The following is a 22,012-nucleotide window of genomic DNA, read 5'->3' as shown; positions in this document are numbered from 1 at the left end:
TATTTGTGGTTTTATCCCTCTCCCCGAATATACATGTCTGATCTTACACAATTCCTAGGGATAATCAGCTAGAAAAGATTTATAGTTTGGAGACTGCTAAACTTTATATTACTGTACTGGTAATGGCATCTGTTTGTTATTACTTTTACGGAACAGTGAATCTTTAGAGATGGAAACTTTTCTGTATCACATGTTTGTAGTGGACATACAACGTACGAAGGACATTTGGATAGCATTCAGAGTATATCAATAAATGGATGATACCCAGCTTTACATTTCTCATTGAAATTCCTTGGTGATGCAGTAGAGGTCCTGAGCAACTACCTGTGACTGCTGTGATCAAATGGCTGAAAGTAAATAAATTGAAACTAAACCCAGACAAGATGTAAGTGATAAGCATTGGGATGGTAGATGTCTTCAAGGACCTTGTGCTTCTCACTTTTGATGGGGTTCAGCTAATGCTTGCTGACTGAGTTAAGTACCTTGTTATATTGGATCCAGTATGGATCCAATATAGCTGGATCCATAGCTGGAGAAGCAGTGGCAAAAAAACAGCTCCCCCCAAAAAAACTCAGGTGACCTCTTCCCTTGGCCAAGCACCTGTGTCCATACCATATTAGCATCAGGGCCACATTACAGTAATGGACTTTACATAGGTCTACCTTCTAAGATAATTTGGAGATTCCAGTGAATTCAAAACATTGCAGCTAGAGTGTTATCAGGAGCTAGGTAGAACATGGACATCACCCCCATTCTACAGTCGCTCCATTGGCTGCCCATCAATTACAAGGCTCAGTTCAAAGTACTGACTATTACATAAAAAAGCTGTAGCCACAAGATCTTCGCTCAATGCTGCTGCTGGGCTGTCTTCAGGTACCATTCTGCAAATTGGCAAAACTGATAACTACCTGTACTCATGCATTTTTTGTTGCTGTGGCCCCCACTTTATGGAATGGCCTCCCTGACAAGGTTAGGAAGCCTCCCACTCTCTTGGCTTTCTGCAAACTATGCAAAATGGAATTATTCAAGGAGGCTTTTTGTACACGTAAGTAGGACAGTACTGTAATGTAATGGTCAGAAAGTTGGATTGGTAAAATGGTAAAAATTAATTTTAATTATGCTCCTGTGAGGCAAGGCACCAATTTGCCCACACAAGGTTAATTTATAAGATCAAGAATGGGTTCTGCCCAGCTGATGTCCATTACAGGTTGTAATTGTACTTAATTGAAATTGGAATTAAAGTCATGAGTATTCAATTTAATGGAAGAGATTCTGCACAGATCTGAGAAGTGGAGTGAAATGATTGAACATATGAACATATGAAGCTGCCTTATTCTGAATCAGACCCTTGGTCCATCAAAGTCAGTATTGTCTTCTCAGACTGGCAGTGGCTCTCCAGGGTCTCAAGCGAAGGATTTTCATGCCTACTTGCCTGGACCCTTTTTGGAGATGCCAGGGATTGAACCGCAGGGCCTGTAAGACGACCCTCTTCCGGCTAGCCTATACCTAGCTTGAGAATTTTAATGTGACTTGCCGGATTTCTTTCTTTCTTTTATATACAGTTGAAATATTTATTAATATTTATTAATATTTATTGATAACCATGGTTTTATCTGTTTTTATCTGTTTTAAATGCTGATCCCTTTATATGTTTAAATACTGTAATTTTGTTGAGCCACTTGTGGGAAGGGCGGGATATAAATTCCAAATAAATAAATAATAAATAAATAAAACCTGGGACCTTCTGCTTACCAAGCAGATGCTCTACCACTGAGCCACCGTCCCTCCCTAAAGTTGTCAGATGATTGGGGGGGGGCAAAAGTATGATTTGGTACACACTTTCATAGTCAGTAGCTTCCTGCATGGAGTGATCATGGAGAGCATCAGGAGTTGACCTCCAGGCCTGCCCGGTGACCTGCTGAAGCCAGGGCCATGCTGCTATGAGGTCTGAGATAATGTGAGTCTGTTTGCTGTGCATAGGAAAAGATATTGTTTTAGCCTAACTAAGTTATGCTGGTTTCAGATTTCTGTAATCCAAACCCTATTGCGCTGCTCATTGGAGATCCCATCCTATTGATTGTACTTGCCTTAAACTAAGTTATCCAACTTGAGTCTTAATGAGAAAGGTGGACTATAAATAACTAATAACAACTTATAAACTGGATATAATTATTATTAACTTCAAAGCTAATATGGGGAAGTATATAATAGGCATATAAAAATCTGATGGGATAGTGAAAATCAATAGAACACCTTTCTCCCTTGATACTTTTTTTTTTAAATTAATAGCTGCTTTTCCTTCTTAAGGAGCTCAAGCTGGTTTACAGCATAAATGAAACACAAAAAAAACATTAAAATAAAACCTGTGATTTTAAATCACAATTCAGGATTTTAAGTAAACTACGCCAACTTAAGTAAACTTAAATAACATAGTCTTAAATTGTTTTCTAAAGATCAAAAATGAGGGGTCCAGGTGCACTTCCCTGAGGGGTTTCCCCATAATTGTGGCGCTGCCACTGAAAAGGCCCTTTCCTATGGGCCTAACCAGAGGAGATTCTTTGATTGATGGGACAATCAAGAGAGCTCGTCCTTGTGATCTTAGTTTCTGGGTGGGAGCATGTAACAATTTGTTAAAAAGTAAAAGGGTAGTCTTGTGGGTTATGTTGCTGTGTATTTCATTAGTTATGCAACTCTGTTATATGCTGCTTTGTTACTTTATGCTGCTTTGTTACTTCTTACAACATTGTATAATAGTGGGTTGCACATTAACCTGCTGAAAATGGTTAAGAATTTTATTTTAATATAATGTATAAAATAATGTGTAAAAGGATCTTGGGATTACAGTTGATTACCAGCGGAATATAAGTTTGGCAGTATGATACAACTGTAAAACTCTGATGGGCTTTTAAGCTGCATTAACAGAAGCATAAGAAGCATAGTATCCAGTTTCATTTAATAGTGCCACCACTGAGACATCCTCTGGAGCAGTGGTCCCCAACCTTTTTGACACCAGGGACCAGCAGGGTGGGGGAACTGAATTTGGCCTCCCCCCACGCCGCGCAGCCTCGCCTCCCGCCCCTCCTCCTCCCTCTGTGTTTATTATGTTAAGCCAGGGGAAGTGTCTTCCCAGCTCTTTAAAAGCTCAGCTCCCCCCCCCCCCCAATGGCAGCAGTGGTGAACGATCGCTAAGCAAGCGGTGCTGCCTTTGCCTCCGGAGGCAAGGGCAGAGCGGCTTGTTCAGCAGTCGCTTGCCGCTGCTGCTGGTTTCTCCCGCGGATCAGCTGCTGCCACAGGGGAGGGAGGTGAGCTTTTAAAGAGTTGGGAAGGCGCTTTCCCAGGCTTAACATAATAAACAGAGGGAGGAGGAGGAGGCGGCAGGGGTGTGTGTGGGAGGCTGTGGTGCACCATGGGGGTGGGCATCTCGGCTTGCAGACCAGTTGTTGATGGGCAACGGACTGGGACCGGTCTGGGGCCCAGTGGTTGGGGACTGCTGCTCTGGAGTACTGTGTTAAAGTCTGGGTGCTGCCCTTTAGGAATGAAGTTAACAATCTATAATGGACCTAGAGAAGGGCAACAAATATTGTCAGAGAACAGGAAATCAAATGCTATGACAAGAAGTTTCCATGAACCATGTTATTCTGGAGAAGGGAAGGGGAGACACATTCATGATCTTTCATGGCTGCTTCTAGAACAGGAAAAGCTTGTTCAGCAGACAAGCCTATATCTTATTGGCTTAAATTATAAGTGGGTATGTTTTTTGTTGAACACCAGAAGAAATTTCTTACATAAATCAGGAAACCCATTACATTGGGATCTTCCTTTACTGGAAGTCTTTGGGCAGAAGCTGGACATGCCCTCTGTTTGAAATGCTCTAGCTTTGGGTTTCTTGCACTGAGCAAGAGATCATACGATATGACCTTTAAGTCTTCTTCCAACTCTAGGACAATACTGTCTCTTCCCTATCAAAACTCGGGTAAGGGCGAATTTGAGATGCAGAAATAAATCTTGGATTGGTCTACCTTGGAGAGAGGAGTGATTTCAGATGCCAAATGATAACATATTGGTAATGAGACAGGAAAACTTGGTCTCAATTCAGTCTTGGAGGATGCATTGTCTTGAGCTTCATTATGAATTGCAATTTGGCAGCCTCTCCTTCTAACCTCCCTTTGAAATTCCTTTGTAAGAGCACTGCTATTCTTAGGTCAGCAACTGAATATTGTGGTTTCTAGTGTCAGACCTATGCCCATGTATTCTTTGCCTCTTCCTGGATGGAACTGAGACCTAGGTTTCCTTTCTCATTACCAATGCTGGTATCTCCACGCCTATTACTCCTCTGCATATCATACCTTATCCGGTGTGAGGACGAAAGCAAAGGTAAATAGGATCAAAACCCTTGGGGAAACTTGGAGACCATTTAAAACTATGATCCTAGAAGGTCAGATAAAATATATACCACAAGTCAGGAAAGGCACAAATAGATATAGAAAAAGACCTGCGTGGTTAACAAACAAAGTAATGGAAGCTGTAAATGGTAAGAAAGATTCCTTTAAGCGGTAGAAAGCTAGTCCAAGTGAGGTTAATAAAAGGGAACACAGGCTGTGGCAAATAACATGCAAGTCTGTGATCAGGCAGGCAAAAAGGGTCTATGAGGAGCCATCATCCATTAAACCCGTCTTCCAACTCTTCCATTAGAAGAAAAATACATAAAAATATAGTGGAAGATGGGCTTAGTACATGTAACGAGATAAACAGCCATTGGCAAACTATATGTATTCTGATGGCAAAGTATGTATGTTACATGTTAAAAGGTAAATTAGTTGGATGGGAAAAAGGCTGGGAAGGAAATGCCCTCATTTTGGCCCCGGCTTATAAACAATACGGTGATTAGAAGACATTCTCACATTTTGACATGTTACTGTTTTATTGGTTTCTCATAAGAACATAAGAGAAGCCAATAGATCAGGCCAATGGCCAATCCAATGGCCCATATTAGATCAGGCCAATGGCCCATCCAGTCCAACACTCTGTGTCACACAGTAGCAATTTTTTTTTAATATACACACACACACACTGTGGCTAATAGCCACTGATGGACCTCTGCTCCATATTTTTATCTAAACCCCTCTTGAAGGTGGCTATGCTTGTGGCCGCCACCACCTCCTGTGGCAGTGAATTCCACATGTTAATCACCCTTTGGGTGAAGAAGTACTTTCTTTTATCCATTTTAACCTGCCTGCTCAGCAATTTCATCGAATGCCCACGAGTACTTGTATTGTGAGAAAGGGAGAAAAGTACTTCTTTCTCTACTTTCTCCATCCCATGCATTATCTTGTAAACCTCTATCATGTCACCCCGCAGTCGACGTTTCTCCAAGCTAAAGGGTCCCAAGCGTTTCAACCTTTCTTCATAGGGAAAGTGTTCCAGCCCTTTTATCATTCTAGTTGCCCTTTTCTGGACTTTCTCCAATGCTATAATGTCCTTTTTGAGGTGCGGCGACCAGAACTGCACACAGTACTCCAAATGAGACCGCACCATTGATTTATACAGGGGCATTATGATACTGGCTGATTTGTTTTCAATTCCCTTCCTAATAATTCCCAGCATAACGTTGGCCTTTTTTTTTTTGCAAACGCACACTGTCTTGACATTTTCAGTGAGTTATCTACCACGACCCCAAGATCGTGGCTCTTGGTCAGTCTCTGCCAGTTCACACCCCATCAACTTGTATTTGTAGCTGGGATTCTTGGCCCCAATGTGCATTACTTTGCACTTGGCCACATTGAACCGCATCTGCCACGTTGACGCCCACTCACCCAGCCTCAACAGGTCCCTTTGGAGTTCCTCACAATCCTCTCTTTTTCTCACCACCCTGAACAATTTAGTGTCATCTGCAAACTTGGCCACTTCACTGCTCACTCCCAACTCTAAATCATTTATGAACAAGTTAAAGAGCATAGGGCCCAGTGCCGAGCCCTGCGGCACCCCACTGCTTACCGTCCTCCACTGCGAAGACTGCCCATTTATACTCACTCTCTGCTTCCTATTACTCAGCCAGTTTTTGATCCACAAGAGGACCTGTCTTTTTACTCCATGACTCTCAAGCTTTCTAAGGAGCCTTTGATGAGGAACTTTATCAAAAGCTTTCTGGAAGTCAAGGTAAACAACATCTATCGGGTCTCCTTTGTCCACAAGTTTGTTCACCTCCTCAAAGAAATGTAACAGGTTAGTGAGGCAAGATCTTCCCTTACAGAACCCATGCTGAGTCTTCCTCAATAACCCGTGTCCATTAATGTGCCTACTCATTCTGTCCTTGATAATGCTTTCTACCAACTTTCCCAGTATTGAAGTCAGACTGACTGGCCTGTAATTTCCCAGATCTCCTCTGGAACCCTTTTTAAAGATGGGGGTGACATTTGCTACCTTCCAGTCCTCAGGAACGGAGGCAGATTTCAATGAAAGATTACAGATTTTTGTTAGAAGATCCACAAGTTCGACTTTGAGTGTTTTCAGAACTCTCGGATGTATGCCATCCAGACCCGGTGACTTATTAGTTTTTAATTTGTCTATCAGTTGTAGGACCTCCTCTTTTATCATCTTAATCTGACTCAGGTCTTTCAACACCCCTTCCAAACTTAGTGGTTCTGGGGCGGGCAAAAAGTTCTCATCTTCCACAGTGAAGACGGAGGCAAAAAATGCATTCAGCTTCTCAGCCATTTCCCTATCCTCCTTCAGTAATCCTTTTACCCCATGGTCATCCAAGGGCCCCACTGCCCCCCTGGCTGGTTTCCTACTTCTAATATATTTGAAGAAATTTTTATTGTTGGTCTTTATGTTTTTTGCAATATGCTCTTCATAGTCCCTTTTTGCCTGCCTGATCACAGTCTCGCATTTGATTTGCCACAGCCTGTGTTCCCTTTAACTAATCCCACTTGGACTGGTTTTCCACCGCTTAAAGGAGTCCTTCTTACCTTTTACAGCTTCCATTACTTTGTTTGTTAACCATGCAGGCCTTTTCTTATGCCTGTTTGTGCCTTTCCTAACTTGTGGTATGTATTTTATCTGAGCTTCTAGGATTATAATTTTAAATAGTCTCCAAGCTTCCCCAAGGGTTTTGACCATATTTATCTTTCCTTTCAGTTTCCTCCTCACATGCCTCCTCATCTCAGTGAATTTACCCCTTTTAAAGTTAAACGTGGTTGTGGCGGCCTTTTTGGGCAACTCCCTATTTATACAAATGGTGAAATCAATAACATTATGGTCACTGCTCCCAAGCGGCGCAATCACTTTTACATCTCTCACCAAGTCTTGGGCATTACTTGGGACCAAATCCAGGATTGCCCCACCCCTGGTAGGTTCTGAGACCATCTGCTCCATAGCACAGTCATTGAGAGCATCAAGAAACTCAATCTCTTTCTCTCGACCAGAACACACATCAATCTGCGGGTAGTTAAAATCACCTATTACGACACAGTTTTTACGTTTAGCTTCTATCTTTAAGCCTTCCATCATATTATAATCGTCCTCTCTCTTTTGATTTGGTGGGCGATAACAAACTCCCATAGTTAAATTTCTATGATGATGATGATGATGATGATGTTAAGCCAGGGAAAGTGCCTTCCTGGGTCTTTAAAAGCTCACCTCCCTCCCCCGTGGCAGCAGCTGATCCGTGGGAGAAACCTGCAGCAGTGGCAAGTGACTGCTGAACAATGAAATTGCTGAGCAGTCGGGTTAGAATGGATAAAAGGAAGTACTTCACCCAAAGGGTGATTAACATATGGAATTCACTGCCACAGGAGGTGGTGGCAGCTACAAGCATAGCCGGTTTCAAGAGGGGATTGGATAAACATATGGAGCAGAGGTCCATCATTGGCTATTAGCCATAGCGTATTGTTGGAACTCTCTGTCTGGGGCAAGTGATGCTCTGTATTCTTGGTGCTTGGGAGGAGCAACAGGGCAGGGCTTCTAGTGGCCTGGCCCCACAGATGGACCTTCTGATGGCACCTGGGTTTTTTTTTTGTCCACTGTGTGACACAAAGTATTGGACTGGATGGGCCATTGACCTGATCCAACATGGCTTCTCATGTTCTAATCAAGCCTGCTATTATTCACTTGCATTGCCATTTGAAATCTCCTTTATAACATTTATTTCTCCGGTACCTCATGTTACATTTTATGGCTCGTGTGGCCCAATCTGACAGTAACATTTATGTCATATCCAGCCTTCATAACAAATGAGTTTAACCACCTCTGTATTAAAGTAATGATAAAGAGACTTGCTAAATGCAGTTGCCTTAGAACAGTTGGTTATGGAACTGACTACACATGAATAGGTGAAGCTGCCTTATACTAAAACAGACCATCAGTCTACTGTATTAAGGTCAATATTATCTACTCAGGCTGACAGCAGCTCTTAAGGGTTTAAGTAGAGGTCTTTCACATCACCTACTACTTGGTCTCTTTAGTTCGAGATACCAGGGATTGAACCTGGGGCCTTCTGCATGTTAAGCAGATGCTCTACCACTGACCTATGGTCTCCTCCCCCCCCCAAAGATGTCAGTCCACTTATTTATGGTGCTCGTGCTCTACAAGATGTATGTGTTGCATAACTTCTCGGGAGCTAAAAAAATTGCATGATGTTTTGTGTCAGTTTGGCTGGTCCTTATAGAAAGTATTTACTTGGATTTTAGGCATATTGTGAATACAGTCTGCCAAATATGCTGTATTCGTTCTCCCTCCTGCATTTTAAAATGCTCTTCACCAAATGTCCCTTAGGAAATTTAGTAATAAAATGGTGGAAGGAGGGTCCCTCATATAGATATCCTTTTATCTCTTGATGGCTTTCAGTGGATAAAGACTATAAAAGGTAAGAATAAATTAACAATTTTTAGAAAAGAAAGAAATGTTGGAAACCTCTAAGGCTGGGGTGTCAAACTCATTTGTTATGAGCGCTGGATCTGACATAAATGAGATTTCTTGTTGGTCTGCGCCATGTCAGATTGGGCCGAGCCATGTCGCGCTGGGCCACACATGTACCTACCGTATTTTTCGCACCATAAGGCGCTCCGGACGATAGGATGCACCTTCCTCCTGGGGGGCGATCCGCTGCCTCCGATCCCGGTGCTTCCTCCGTGCCTGCCTGCCTGGCTTCAGCTCTGACGCTTACAGCAAGCGCCAGGATTGGAGGGCAGAGGGAGCGATCCTGGTGCTTGCTGTAAGGGTCAGAGCTGAAGCCAGGCAGAAAGGCACGGAGGAAGCACGCTGCCCCCTCCACAGCTGGTGCTCGCAAAGCGCTGGGTTTGCGGAGGGGGCGGGTGCTTCCTCCATGCCTGCCTGCCTGGCTTCAGCTCTGATGCTTACAGCAAGCGCCGGGATCGGAGGGCAGAGGGAGCGATCCTGGCGCTTGCTGTAAGCCTCAGAGCTGGAGCCAGGCAGGCAGGCGCGGAGGAAGCGCCGGGATCAGAGGCGGAGGCAGCAGATCCCCCCCCCCAAGGAAGGTAAGTACCGGTACCTTCGCTCCATAAGACGCACACACTTCCCCCTCCACTTTTTTTTTGGGGGGGGGAAGTGCGTCTCATGGTGCGAAAAATACGGTATTTAAGATTAGGTAGCAGAGAGATACATTTTATAAAGAACACAGACAAACACAAATATATATATATTAAAACACTTAAAACATGCTTAAAATGTTAGCACTCATTGGTCTTAAAGATGCCTTCTTTGTATTTCTCCCATGGGATCCAGGGAACTAGGCAAAGGAAGCTCTGACTCTTTCCTTCCTTCCCCAGGGGACCAGGAGGGGGAGGAGCCTCAGCCGATAAAAGGAAAAAAGACTTGGCTCAGTAGCACTGCTGTGTGATTGAGAGAGCCTGGCAAAGCAGGCTATTCCTTCACCTTTCCTCCCCAAGGGAGAAGCCTCAGCCTATGGAGAAAATAGAGGTTTTGCTCTGTATCTCCTGTGCAATTGAGTAAGCCTTGCGAAGCGACCTGTTATGCAGAAGGAAGCGAGAGAGAGAGAGAAGGAAGCAGATGACAGCCGGTTGCTTGGGGGCCTGATAGGAGCTCTCCGGGGGCCTAATTTGGCCCCCCGAACTGCATGTTTGACACCCCTGCTCTAAGGGTTTGTACTGGGACTAGTGCTTCTTAATATGGTTTGGATTCTAGGGTGAGCCAGTGAAAGTTGATGGATGATGCTATATTAGATGCCATGTTATTCTAGATTATGAAAACACAAGCAGTCAGAGAGATGTTAGAATGCTGTATTAACTGGCAACAACATTGTAAATGAAATTCAAAGTAAATGTAAAATGATGCCAATAAATAAAATCCTAACTTTGTATATACACTGAAAATCAAAACTTGTTGGAGTCATGGGGGAATAGTGCTGTGAACATATTACCTGTATTAACAGTGAAAAAGTCAAGATTCCATGCCAGGGATTATTCAGGGATAAAAGATGGAGAATCAAACATGCAATATCATCATGTCCTCCTGTAAATCTGTGGTGCACAGTTGAATACTGTCATTCCCTCTCAAAACAGGATGTCTGAGAACTAAAAGCATTGACAAGGATGACAAAATCTAGCAAGGGGCGGGGTTAAGATACCTCTGTCATAAGTATGACTAAGGAGAGACATGATGGTTATAAAATTATGACTAGTTGGAAGGAAGTGGATGGAGTGAGAAGGGTTTTTCCTACTTCCTGGTTATGGCCAGTGTAAATTATGGCACTAGATTCAGGACAGATTAAAAAATGTATAATTTACTTAATCTCTTCCACAATATGTGATGGTAGCTGCTAACTTGGTTGCCCTCAAAAAGGTGCTAGAAAAATTCAGGGAGGAGATAGGTCTGTAAAGAATGACTAGCCATGATGACTAAAAGGAAGCCTTTGTATTCGAAGATAATGTAATTGAAGTTGTTTTGAGGGCAACTATGTTTATGTCCTGCTTACTTAGAAGCAGCTTGTTGGCTACTATAAACAACAGGGTTCTGGGTCAGATGGACTCTTAAATTGATCTAGCAGGATTTTTAAAAAATATATATTGTTTTAATATATAAACTTAAGGGTGCAGAAAGGAGGGGTATAAAATAATTATCAAAAGCTTTTGCATTTATGCAGGACAGAATTCTTTGATATAAAACATAGGTCAAGAGTAGAATAATGGAAATATTTCTCTTCTCAGTACAGTTACCTAAATTTCTCGTAAATTTCTCTGTATATTTTTAAATTACCAGTTTTTAGTGATACAGTAATTTTTGCATGCCATTTACGACTTTAATTCCAGAAAGGGGATTGCACATGTTAGTTAATAAAAAATATTATAGTAAACCTTTTTAATAAAATGGATATATTACATTAATGAATAACTAAGAATAGAGATGATGATATAGATATGTAACATTAATGAATAGGAAAGACAGAAGGCAAAAGAAGGGGACGGCAAAAGATGAGATGGCTGGACTGATGTTATTGATGTAAGAAACACAAATTTGAGCAGACTTCAGTGGATGGTGGAAGACAGGAGGGCCTGGCGTGACCTTGTCCATAGGGTCACAAAGAGTCAGACTCGACTGTGCGACTGAACAACAAAAAACCTTTACCAATAATTGTGCTTTCCATTTCTGTTTAAATTCTTTAATTGGTCTTTTGTTTACTTGATGTGTTAACTTTGCCATTACAACATATTCAGCTAATTTGTCACATCAAGTTTTCATTGAACAGTCTTCTGTTATGGTTTTTTTCCCCTTTGATTGCAAGAGGAGGTATGGGATTGGTAGTTCATTTTCCTGTGTTGATATTAACTTCTCTTGGGGTAGGGAAAATGAAAAAGATATGAAATTGTAACATAAATCTGAGATGAGATGCCATTTGAGGTACTGCTTAAAGAGGAGAGCATTGGCAAGAAAGGGTTGCTTTCTAAAATATATAATTATTTAAATTGACTGTCTTCATTCATATCCACCCTCTTATATTAAATGTTGGAATTTAATGCTACTGCAAAGACTAGATGACTGGGGAAGGCTATGGCAAACCACCCCGTAAAAAGTCTGCCGTGAAAATGTTGTGAAAGCAACATCACCCCAGAGTCGGAAACGACTGGTGCTAGCAACATGGGACCTTTCCTTTTCCAAAGGCTAGAGGAAAGCAATTGGAAAATGGTCTGGAACTCCCCTTCTATTAAGGCTAAAAGCAATGGTATTCAATTCCAGTTTTTAAAAATGTATTCACTTTGGTATTTAAACCCTGTCATGAGTAAAATCTCTAGGGTCTCAAGTCCAGATTGTTGGAGGAATGGTAAAACTAAAGGATCCCGGTATATGTGGTGTCAAATTTTTGGAATAAAGTAGAGCAAATAAAACTTATATTCAATCTAACCGTTCCAGTAGATTTCAAACTTTTTATTTGCTATCTGGCCTGATAAATTCGTGAGTAAAGATCAGAAATCTTTAATCTCGACAATGTTGGCGATAGCTCATATGATGTTTGCTAAAAATTGGAAACCCCCCCCACACACACCCCCACAATTGAAATGTGGTATGATAACTTATGGGTCCAGTATGTAATGGGTAAGACAATGGATAGCCTTTTCTTTGAAAATGATTCTGATTTGGCTATAGATTATGATTTGCTTCGGGCCTCGTTATGGAATTTTTTGGGAATATTCCTTTTTGCCTATTAGAATGAATTGGTTATTTCTTAATTCTTAATACCTAGCATATTATGTATTGTTTTTGTAAATTGTTTGTTATATGCATCCAGTGATCTAAATTGGATTCTTGTATGTTAGATTTAGATTTTTATTATTTATTTTCCTTGTGCTCCCTTTGTATTGGATTAGATTCAATAAAATAAAATCTATTTACATAAATCTGGGATGATTTTGTAGTTAAGAACTGAAAGAAGTTGTAAGGATATTATACAAAATTAGTTATATGAAAATTTGTTTTCTTTAAAGTGTAATGTTGATCTTTTTCCTCCACAGATATAATCTGCTACATAAAGAGAAGAAAATAACGAACAAGTAGATTTAGTGTCTACAGTTGCTTTTTGAATGCATTTCTAATACAATAGTGATCTGGAAGATGATAAAGAAATGATAGCAGCTCAAGAAGCAACAACTAATTTTGCTCTGCTTCAGTAAGTAAGCTAAAATTATGATGCTATATTATAACTATAAGAATGTTTTAACTTTACAGTTCTGGTAGAAAAATATTATATATGTGACTAATAAAATCACAAATTGAAAAGTCATAGCATAATCTTATCAAGGAATTTTATAATGTGGCTTTAATTCTTTGCTTGAACCATCTAGCTATAACTGAAGTGTAGTTGCTGTACATAATTGCCTTTTATGGTTTTTGTATACTCACATGCATATTGTTATGTGTCTCTGCAGAACAGGTTGTAGAAACTAGCCAAAGAACTGGCACACAGATCTGTTTCCTAGAGGACAGACATTTCTCTGCATTTGTGCTGAGGGGAGGGGTGAGCACCTTCCTGCTCAGTTCTCTTCTGTCATGTTAGCAGCTGCAGTTCTCTGCGGAGTTTCCTCTCAACTATAGCGTTTTTGTGCTTAGTTGGTGTTTTATTTTGTGTTCAGTTAGGTGGACATCGTAATTTATTTCTGCTGTGGTTTTCTGCTTCATTGCTCTGTGTGCCTTTGGTGCAGCAACTCGCTTTTAAATATGGTAGCACTTGCTGGAGTAAGCTTCCTGTTCCTGAACATGACCCCTGTCTCCTTTGTTTAGGTGAGGAACAGAAGCTTGATTCTTCATTGTTTTATATATACTAGGCAAGCCTGTAGAAGTTGCTGCTGCTTCTGCGGGGGCTTACTTTGAGGACTTTAGTGCTCTTAATTTAGTTATGACTAAATATTAATTGCTGTTTGGGCACATGTGTTTTGGAAGTTTGCCTCATCTCCAGACCCACTTGAGGTGGCTCACAACTAAAGCAATAAATACTAATCAAGACAATAAGTCAGTAAAACAATTCCTGCAGTAAAAAGATCAGTAAAACAAGCTAGGTCAACAGAATAAATACATAAATGCAGATCTATAAACAAAGACCAATAACAAATCAAGGGTGGAACAATTTAAAATGATATTAATAAAACAGATCTCAGACTGGGAGCAGACCAAAGACAACTAGCAAGAAACACTAAAGGAAGATAAATGTTTTGCTTTGGTACCTAAAGTAAGACAGACACCAAGTGAGCCTCCACGAGGAGGGCATTCCAGAAGTGAGGTTTCATCTTTAGTCACCACTGCCTTCCTTCTACGTGTGGGGGCACAGAAAGCAGAGCTTGAGTAGAGAACCTTAATTAGCAGGCTGAACAATATTGGATAAGGTAGTCATTGAAATGAACAAATATTGGATAAAGTGGTCCTTCAAGTGCCCTGATTCCAAGCCATTCAGGGCCTTTATAGGTAATAACCAACACTTTGAATTATGGCCAGAAACAGATGGGCAGCTGCTGAAGATCCCCTATTGTCACTTCTCAACAATAACCTGACTGCCATGTTGCAGACCAGTTAAAAGATTCTGAACAGCTTTCAAAGACACAGAGTGCATTACAGTAATTCTAACCTAAATTTGATCAAAGCATGAAGTACAGTGGCAAAATCATGCCTTTCAAGGAAAGGCTGTAGCTGGCACATCAGCTGAAGCTGCCAGAAGCTGCCAAATGCCATGACAGAAATGTGAGCATTTAACTGTAGGTCAGGATCCAGCAGCACCCACAAGTTGCTCCTTCAGTGTATTGTTAGAACTCTCTGTCTGGGGCAGTGATGCTCTGTATTCTTGGTGCTTGGGAGGGGCAACAGTGGGAAGGCTTCTAGTGTCCTGGCCCCACTGATGGACCTCCTGATGGTGCCTGAGGTTTTTTTGGCCACTGTGTGACACAGAGTGTTGGACTGGATGGGCCATCCCTGATCCATCATGGCCTCTTTTATGTTCTTCACAGAGAGTAGAAATGCTTCCAGGAAAGGCTGACTCTGCTATTTACAACAGCACCATAGTCTTTTCTGGATTGAACTTCGGTTTATTTGCCCTGGTCCATCCCATTACCTTGTCTGGGCACCTGTTCGGGACTCCCACAGCCCCACATAACTGAGCTGTTAAGGAGAAATAGTGCTGGGTGTCATCTGCTTATTGGTGGCTGCATATGTTATTATTTAACATTCAGTCTTTCTGGATAAATGTTAAATAATAGCTGCTAAATGGCATTGGTGACAAGACAGATCCCTGAGGGACCTCCTGCAGTTACCTTCTAGATTTGGCTGGTCGGGTAAGAGCAGAACCATCAAACACGCCCCCCCCCCCCCCCCCCGCCACCGAAGGATGCCATAGTCGATGTTGTCTAAAGCCACTTACAGAGTCAGTAGAGACATCAGTACATACAGAAAGGGCAACCAGGTTTGTTTCCTCTCTGAAGCCAGGCCCCAGTCTGAATTGAAATGAGTGCTCTGGGGTGACGTTGCTGAACTGAAATGAGTTCTCTGGGGTGACGTTGCTTTCACAACGTTTTCATGGCAGACTTTTTTACAGGGCGGTTTGCCATTGCCTTCCCCAGTCATCTACACTTTCCTCCCAGCAAGCTGGGTACTCATTCTACTGATGTCAGAAGGATGGAAGGCTGAGTCAACCTCGAGTCGGCTACCTGAACCCATCTTCCGCCGGGATTGAACTCAGGTCATGAGCAGAGTTTAGGATTGCAGTACTGCAGCTTTACAACTCTATTCCACAGGGCTCTTTCAGATAATCTACAGGGAGTTAACTCCTTAAATCCATTTATTTCAGTAGGCTTATACTGGAGTACGTTTCTTTGCTATTGCACTGTAAGACTACTGTACGCTATATAGCCACCATCCACTCAGGTATCTTCCCCAAGAATTGAATTGTAGTAGTTAGTTACTTAAATTGTATAGGCCTAGGAATGCCATCTTCAGGAAGGTTATACAGCTGTCTCCTTCAAAGTGAATGTGACTTGCATCTTACTGCAGAAAACGTTATTACATTCCAGTTCTGCTTAACCAATCCAACTTGTCTTGATACTATCAACCCTGAAGGGCAAGGATTGAGCCAGACGTGGTGGGATGCTCACTTTTAAGCAACTTGTCCATTTCATTGGGCCTCATAAACTGAAATCCATGCATGCAAGTAATAATGGACTGCATTCCGATAACATTCTGTTAACTGAACTAAACTAACTGTGGAATCTAAGTCACAGTAGCTCCGGGTTTTACCTGCTAAATGGGTTTTACCTGCAAACATATTGCAAAAGAGTTACAGTGGGACTCCACATTTCTAGATCAATGTCCGCAGGGGGTTAGGATAAGAACCCCCTCACACCCTGGAAAAGCTCTACCAGGCCGCATTGTTGTGGACACAGTGGTGGTGAAGTGAGCTTACTTTTCCACCATCATTACTACAGAATAGGCACTGTAATGTACTCTCATCCATATTTGGTCACAATCACTTTCCAGATGGCAGAGATCAGTTCCCCTTGTGGTGGTGGGGGGAGTGAATGCCTTCACTTGGGTGGGAAGACAGCAAGGGTGGGGGGGGGCACTCACCCAGAGCCTCCTTCTAAAGCCCGTTGTATTTTTCTTCACAACAGACCTTGCTCCTAGTATTTACATAATGCCTCACACCTATAAGGTTTTGGAAACAGTGGACAAGTATAAAAATAATAAAGCTTGCAGCAGTGACAGTATTATAACTCTTAAAACACCAGTGATAAAATTTAAGACATACCAATTTGACAGGAATATAAATAGCATAAACTTTATTTAGCAGCAGTGAAAACTACCACCACCAAGCAGCAGAAGACCAAGTGATTATACAAAAAAAGAAACTCAGCCATACCGCCATAAAAGCTAATCCCTGAAACCAGGAAGAACAAAAATGTTCTCAAAGCTTGGCTGGAAACACACCTTGTGGATAGTGATTAAAAAGGTAAAGGTAGTCCCCTGTGCAAGCACCAGTCGTTTTTCGACTCTGGGGTGACATTGCTTTTCACAGTATTTTCATGGCAGACTTTTTACGGGATGGTTTGCAATGAATTTTAAAAAAGGGTCTGTATGTGTGAAAAGTAGCACATGGGTTTAATGCAAAATAAAACCTCTTTTCTGTGAAATAACTACATGTATCAAATTTGATACAGGTGAGCCTTCTCTATCTAGTCCTCTTTATTTGGCCTGCAGGTTCCCTGGATTACATAGGTTCTGCATTCATATTAAGACAGATTTTTTTTAGACCTTTTCTCTCCCACTGCCCCCACTAACTTGTTTGTTGCAACCATGTTTCTCTGTACATACTAAATACCTACTTTGATTTGTATATTCATAAAGGCAGATTATTAAAATATTTGCATAGAAAAATGGTAGAAACACAGAAGCCAAACATTCCTCCTTTATATACTTGTTGCTGATTGAACTTTGGTAAATCATTTGAAGTGAAAAATCATGTTTTTGCCACACTTTGGAAAGAATTAAAAGTCTGGAAGTTATCCATCCTAGGCAAAACAAAGGTATCTTTCTAGTGGGTCATTAGGTGATATTATAGAGTGGTTTTGATTTATTCTCTCTTTTAAGGTTTAATTTTTTAATATATTGCTACACCTTGGATCCTGAGGTACTTGGCAGGTATATTTTAAATAAATGCACAAATATGCTGAGATTAGTCCTGTACTTGTTCATATTGGAGATAGTGTTCCAGGAAGTTCAGGTTGTTTAGAGTTCAGTATTTGCCCCATGACACAGGATGGTAAAGCTGCAGTACTGCAGTCGGAGCCTTCTGCTCACGGCCTGGATTCGATCCCAGCGGAAGCTGGTTCAGGTAACTGGCTCCAGGTAGACTCAGCCTTCCATTCTTCCGAGGTCAGTAAAATGAGTACCCAGCTTGCTGGGGGGAAAGTGTAGATGACTGGGGAAGGCAATGGCAAACCACCCCATAAAAAGTCTGCCGTGAAAACGTTGTGAAAGCAACATCACCCCGGAATCGAAAACGACTCGTGCTTGTACAGGGGACTACGTTTACCTTTCTATTTGCATGGTAGCAGCAGTAGTTGAGTTAAAGAAACTCAAATGAAGAATGTTTCTTTTCAGGGAGTCTGAAACTCACTTTTCTTCTGATACTGACTTTGAAGATATTGAAGGAAAAAATCAAAAACAAGCAAAAGGAAAGGTATGTGAATCTGAAAATTGATCTTAAAAGAGAATAACTATATTACATTTGAATATATTATTTGCGTCAGGGTTTTTTTTGTAGAAAAGCCCAGTAGTAGGAATCATTTGCATATTAGGCCACACTCCCTGATTCATTGTTGTTTCACGCAGGGCTTTTTTGGTAGAAAAAGTCCAGCAGGGACTCATCTGCATATTAGGCTACACACCCCTGACACCAAGCCAGCCTGTGAATTTCTGCTTTTAAAAAAAAAAGCCCTGCTTTGTGTCACCAGTATTTGAGGACCCAACTTGCTGGAGGGAAAGTGTGAATACAGTGCTCTCATACTACTGTATGGATGGAATCCAAAGAGGGTAGATAAGTTTAATACTGGAGAATGGGGTGAAGAGTTCTTCATGACTTTGTCTTGGAAGGTCCTGAGGCTTCTGAAGAAGGCTTTGTGAATCTGCTGATGGAACAAATAGCTCAGTTCCTAGAATTTTGGCGTACATTGTCAAGTTTTGTGTCAGTTAACTATAGGTCACCATTATTAGATGTAAAAATTTCAGAACTTTTGAAGCCATGGAAAAAACCCTGAAATTTTGAGGGAAAAAAAGAAATAAATGCAATAGTTACTCTTTATCAGATCTAAAGTTTTACTGCTTTGACCACATAAAATGCATAATTTATAACATATGGAATGGTAATATTTGACATTTGTGGGATTTAAAAGTTACAAATTCTTAGTCTTTTACAAGCAGAATGTCAAATATACCCAGTACTTGAGAGAAGAAACTGCAGGCTATGCTGTCTGGTTAGAGAGAGTTCAGTTCTCAATGAAGCTTCCAGAGTTTTCTTCTCAGACTTGGGTTAACTTTCTCCCTCAACTGCTTCTGTTCTTTTTTTCCCCTCCTTTTAGCAAGTTAGGGCAATAAACTACTTTTTACCCAACTGTGGGCATATGTATTGCAGGGAGAAGTGAAAAGGTCAACTACAAGTCAGGGTAAAAGGACAACAGCAAGTATATAACAGTTGAAAAAGCCCTGCATGCTTTTCTCATGAAGATTAGGTATTCTTCTAGGTGCAGAAATGCATCTTGGATGTAAGAGCTGACTATGTCTACGACATGCCTATCTTGCCTTTGAAAGCATTTCACTCATTCCAAGAGAATATTACATAGATTTTTTTTCCAGTGCTTTCTTGAAATCCCAATTTTTCCTTTAGTAAGGTTGAAAAAAGGCCTCAGAAACAAAGGGGGAAAGCCCCACCCCCCTTTCCTCAGTTTCCCCCTAGGCCTTCATATCTTTAGTCATACTGTACTATTAAAACTTATTTATTTTGACTGTTTCTATGCTGCCTTCTTCAGAGTCCTGCTTGAGGTGGTTTGCTGTAATGTGAAATTGCAAACTATTGTAAGGTTAATACTAATATTACAACTCTAACAAAGCAGTTTTATGAAATACATATGCACATACCCATTATTACGAATCATGGAATGTAGCCTAATACCTTTGAATATAAAATATATTTGCTGTTTACATAGACTTGCAAAAAGGCGAAAAAAGGCACAGGAGAAAAGGGGAAAGTTGGAAACGGAGGAGGGAAGCCTAGTGGTCCAAATCGAATGAATGGGCATCACCAGCAGAATGGTGTGGAAAACATGATGTTGTTTGAAGTCGTTAAAATGGGCAAGAGTGCTATGCAGGTAAGCCTACTATAAGTCTTAAAATGGATGTGCAAAGTTTCAATTTAATGATTATAGAAAGCCATCTGTGTAGTAGTAGTACTTTATTCACGGTCATCCGACCAGCTTAATACAAACAGAAGCAAAATCATAAAAACAAACCCATCACCTCTTACACAAAGTTCCTTACGCCAACTATTACACATATTGTTAAAAATCATAGCCAAGATTTACATTCTCAATTTCCCTCCTTTCCAACTGAGCAACATAACAGAAACGGGCAATCTTAGTTGAAACATCAGAGTGAGTGTCAGACAGGAGGAAGGCAATCTGCTCATCCTCCGGCCTGCCCGCCAAGGGCCCGAGAATTGGAGAGATTAATCTTGCTCTCAAGTCATTGTAATTTGGACACCGCAAAACGATGTGGAGAGTTGTTTCGACCTCATTGCAATTACAGGGGCACAATCTTTCCAGATATGGGGACCCAGCGTAACGCCCCAAAAGCACCGAAGAGAAAAGTGCGTTGAGTCGTGCTTTTGAGAAAGCTATCCGATATTTTGGGATAGTGATGTTGAAAAGATACCTGGCTGGGGACAGTACTTCAGCTTGCTTCCCTAAGAAAATGTGCGCAGAAAGACTAGCTCTAGCAGATCTCAGTTCCAGCTCAACCAACCTCAGGCGCAAAAGTTCTTTCGCATCCCTCAGTTCCATCATTGCTAGGGACTCAGGGGAGAGATCACAGAGTCTAAAATAATCTAGACACCTTTTCTCCCAAGTTCCCACAAAAGAGTCGAAGAAAATCAGATGGGGAAGGCCACCTGGCTTTGAGAGAACCCTCAAAAAGTAACAAAGGGTGTTTAACCACATAGACGTCTCGATGCTTGGGACGCCAGATTCCAACCTGATGGCAGTGTTTGGCACACAACTGGGAACGGACAGAAGCTTGCGCAAGAGTTTGGTTTGTACTATCTCCAACGGCTTGGTGGTTGAATAAGGGCCAATTTCAGCGCCATAGAGCAACTGGACCCTGGTCTTTGCAGTATGCAGCCTTAGTGCTGCAGGCAAGAATTTGGCCCCTTTAGAGATGTAAAAACGGTAAAGCCATCTGTGGTGGAACTGGCCTGCAGGACCTGTTCCACCCTGCCCTCCAGGATTTTCACAACACTTGGAGAGGCTTTTCTCTTTCTCTTTGGTAACCTGCCACCATTACCACCTGACTTTTGTAGAAATTAGCCGTTAGAAGGGTCAGGACTCCCAGCTTCCCTTCCACGTTCTAAGGCCTTGCCTCTGTGTTTCCCTCTGCCTAGCATCTGGTCGCCACAGGGACAGTTTACTGCTGAGTGCACTCTTGGAGAAATAGCCACATGTCAACTGCCTGCCTTTTCCCTAACATTCCTTCTAAATTGCGTGTCCAAGACAGTGGAGGTCATTTTGCTGAGCTTAAGACCATTGGTCAGAGAAGCTAACAAATAAAGGAAAGGACAGTGGAGGTCTTTGTGGTACAGGGAACCACTACCAGCATAAAAGTTATAAAGTATTTATTAAAAAGAAAATGTTCACAATCATATTTTTAGCACAGCACCAGACTGAGCAAGGGATAGAGCAGGGGTGGCCAAGGGTAGCTCTCCAGATGTTTTTTTGCCTACGACTTCCATCAGCCCCAGCCATTGGCCATGCTGGCTGGGGCTGATGGGAGTTGTAGGCAAAAAACATCTGGAGAAGCTACCCTTGGTCACCCCTGGGATAGAGAAATGAGTAAAACACGATTCCTCTGTCCCTCTCTGTTCATGCCCTATCAGATGTTAAAATAGGACAGGCTCCTCCTTAGTTTAGACCTCTATTGGGTTTATTGTACATTGAAGCATCCTTCCCAGTGTCTAGACCAGGGATGTCAAATGTGCATCCCGTGGGCCATATCCGTCCCCTGCAGGGCTGGTATCTGTAGAAGGAGCAACTGACTGTCTTCTGTGTCTGTCTCCTGGATGCTACTACTGCTGTGTGGAATAGCCTCTCTGAGGGGGAAGGAAAATAAAAGAGTGCATGCAAAGAAAAGTTTTCCCCGTTCTCTTCTTGCTTCCCTCACTGGGGCTGCTGCTGCATTGCCAAACCTGTTTTCCCTCCTTTGGGTAGGAAGTGAGGGGGAAGGAGAAAGAGGGCACATG

At 41.8% G+C, this 22,012-nt stretch overlaps 1 protein-coding gene across 2 annotated transcripts in view; it reads left to right on the top strand.

The window, feature by feature from the left end:
• The window catches only part of STAG2 (STAG2 cohesin complex component), a 102,087-nt gene that overhangs the window by 40,868 nt on the left and 39,207 nt on the right, over positions 1-22,012 (top strand). Inside the window, exons 2-4 of one of the 2 annotated variants that reach the window (XM_060250111.1) lie at positions 12,984-13,138; positions 18,109-18,187; positions 19,710-19,871. In XM_060250111.1, coding sequence (XP_060106094.1) covers positions 13,095-13,138; positions 18,109-18,187; positions 19,710-19,871 — 285 coding nt within the window. In that variant the 5' untranslated portion in view covers positions 12,984-13,094. Of the gene's footprint in view, positions 1-12,983; positions 13,143-18,108; positions 18,188-19,709; positions 19,872-22,012 lie in introns of those variants that run through there. The other variant, XM_060250112.1, reaches the window with a different exon arrangement.

The sequence above is a fragment of the Heteronotia binoei genome, chromosome 11 (assembly GCF_032191835.1).
Source record: "Heteronotia binoei isolate CCM8104 ecotype False Entrance Well chromosome 11, APGP_CSIRO_Hbin_v1, whole genome shotgun sequence".
Taxonomy (NCBI): domain Eukaryota; kingdom Metazoa; phylum Chordata; class Lepidosauria; order Squamata; family Gekkonidae; genus Heteronotia; species Heteronotia binoei.
The sequence above is the reverse complement of the archived record's forward strand: the minus strand, read 5'-3'. Positions and strand labels throughout refer to the sequence as shown.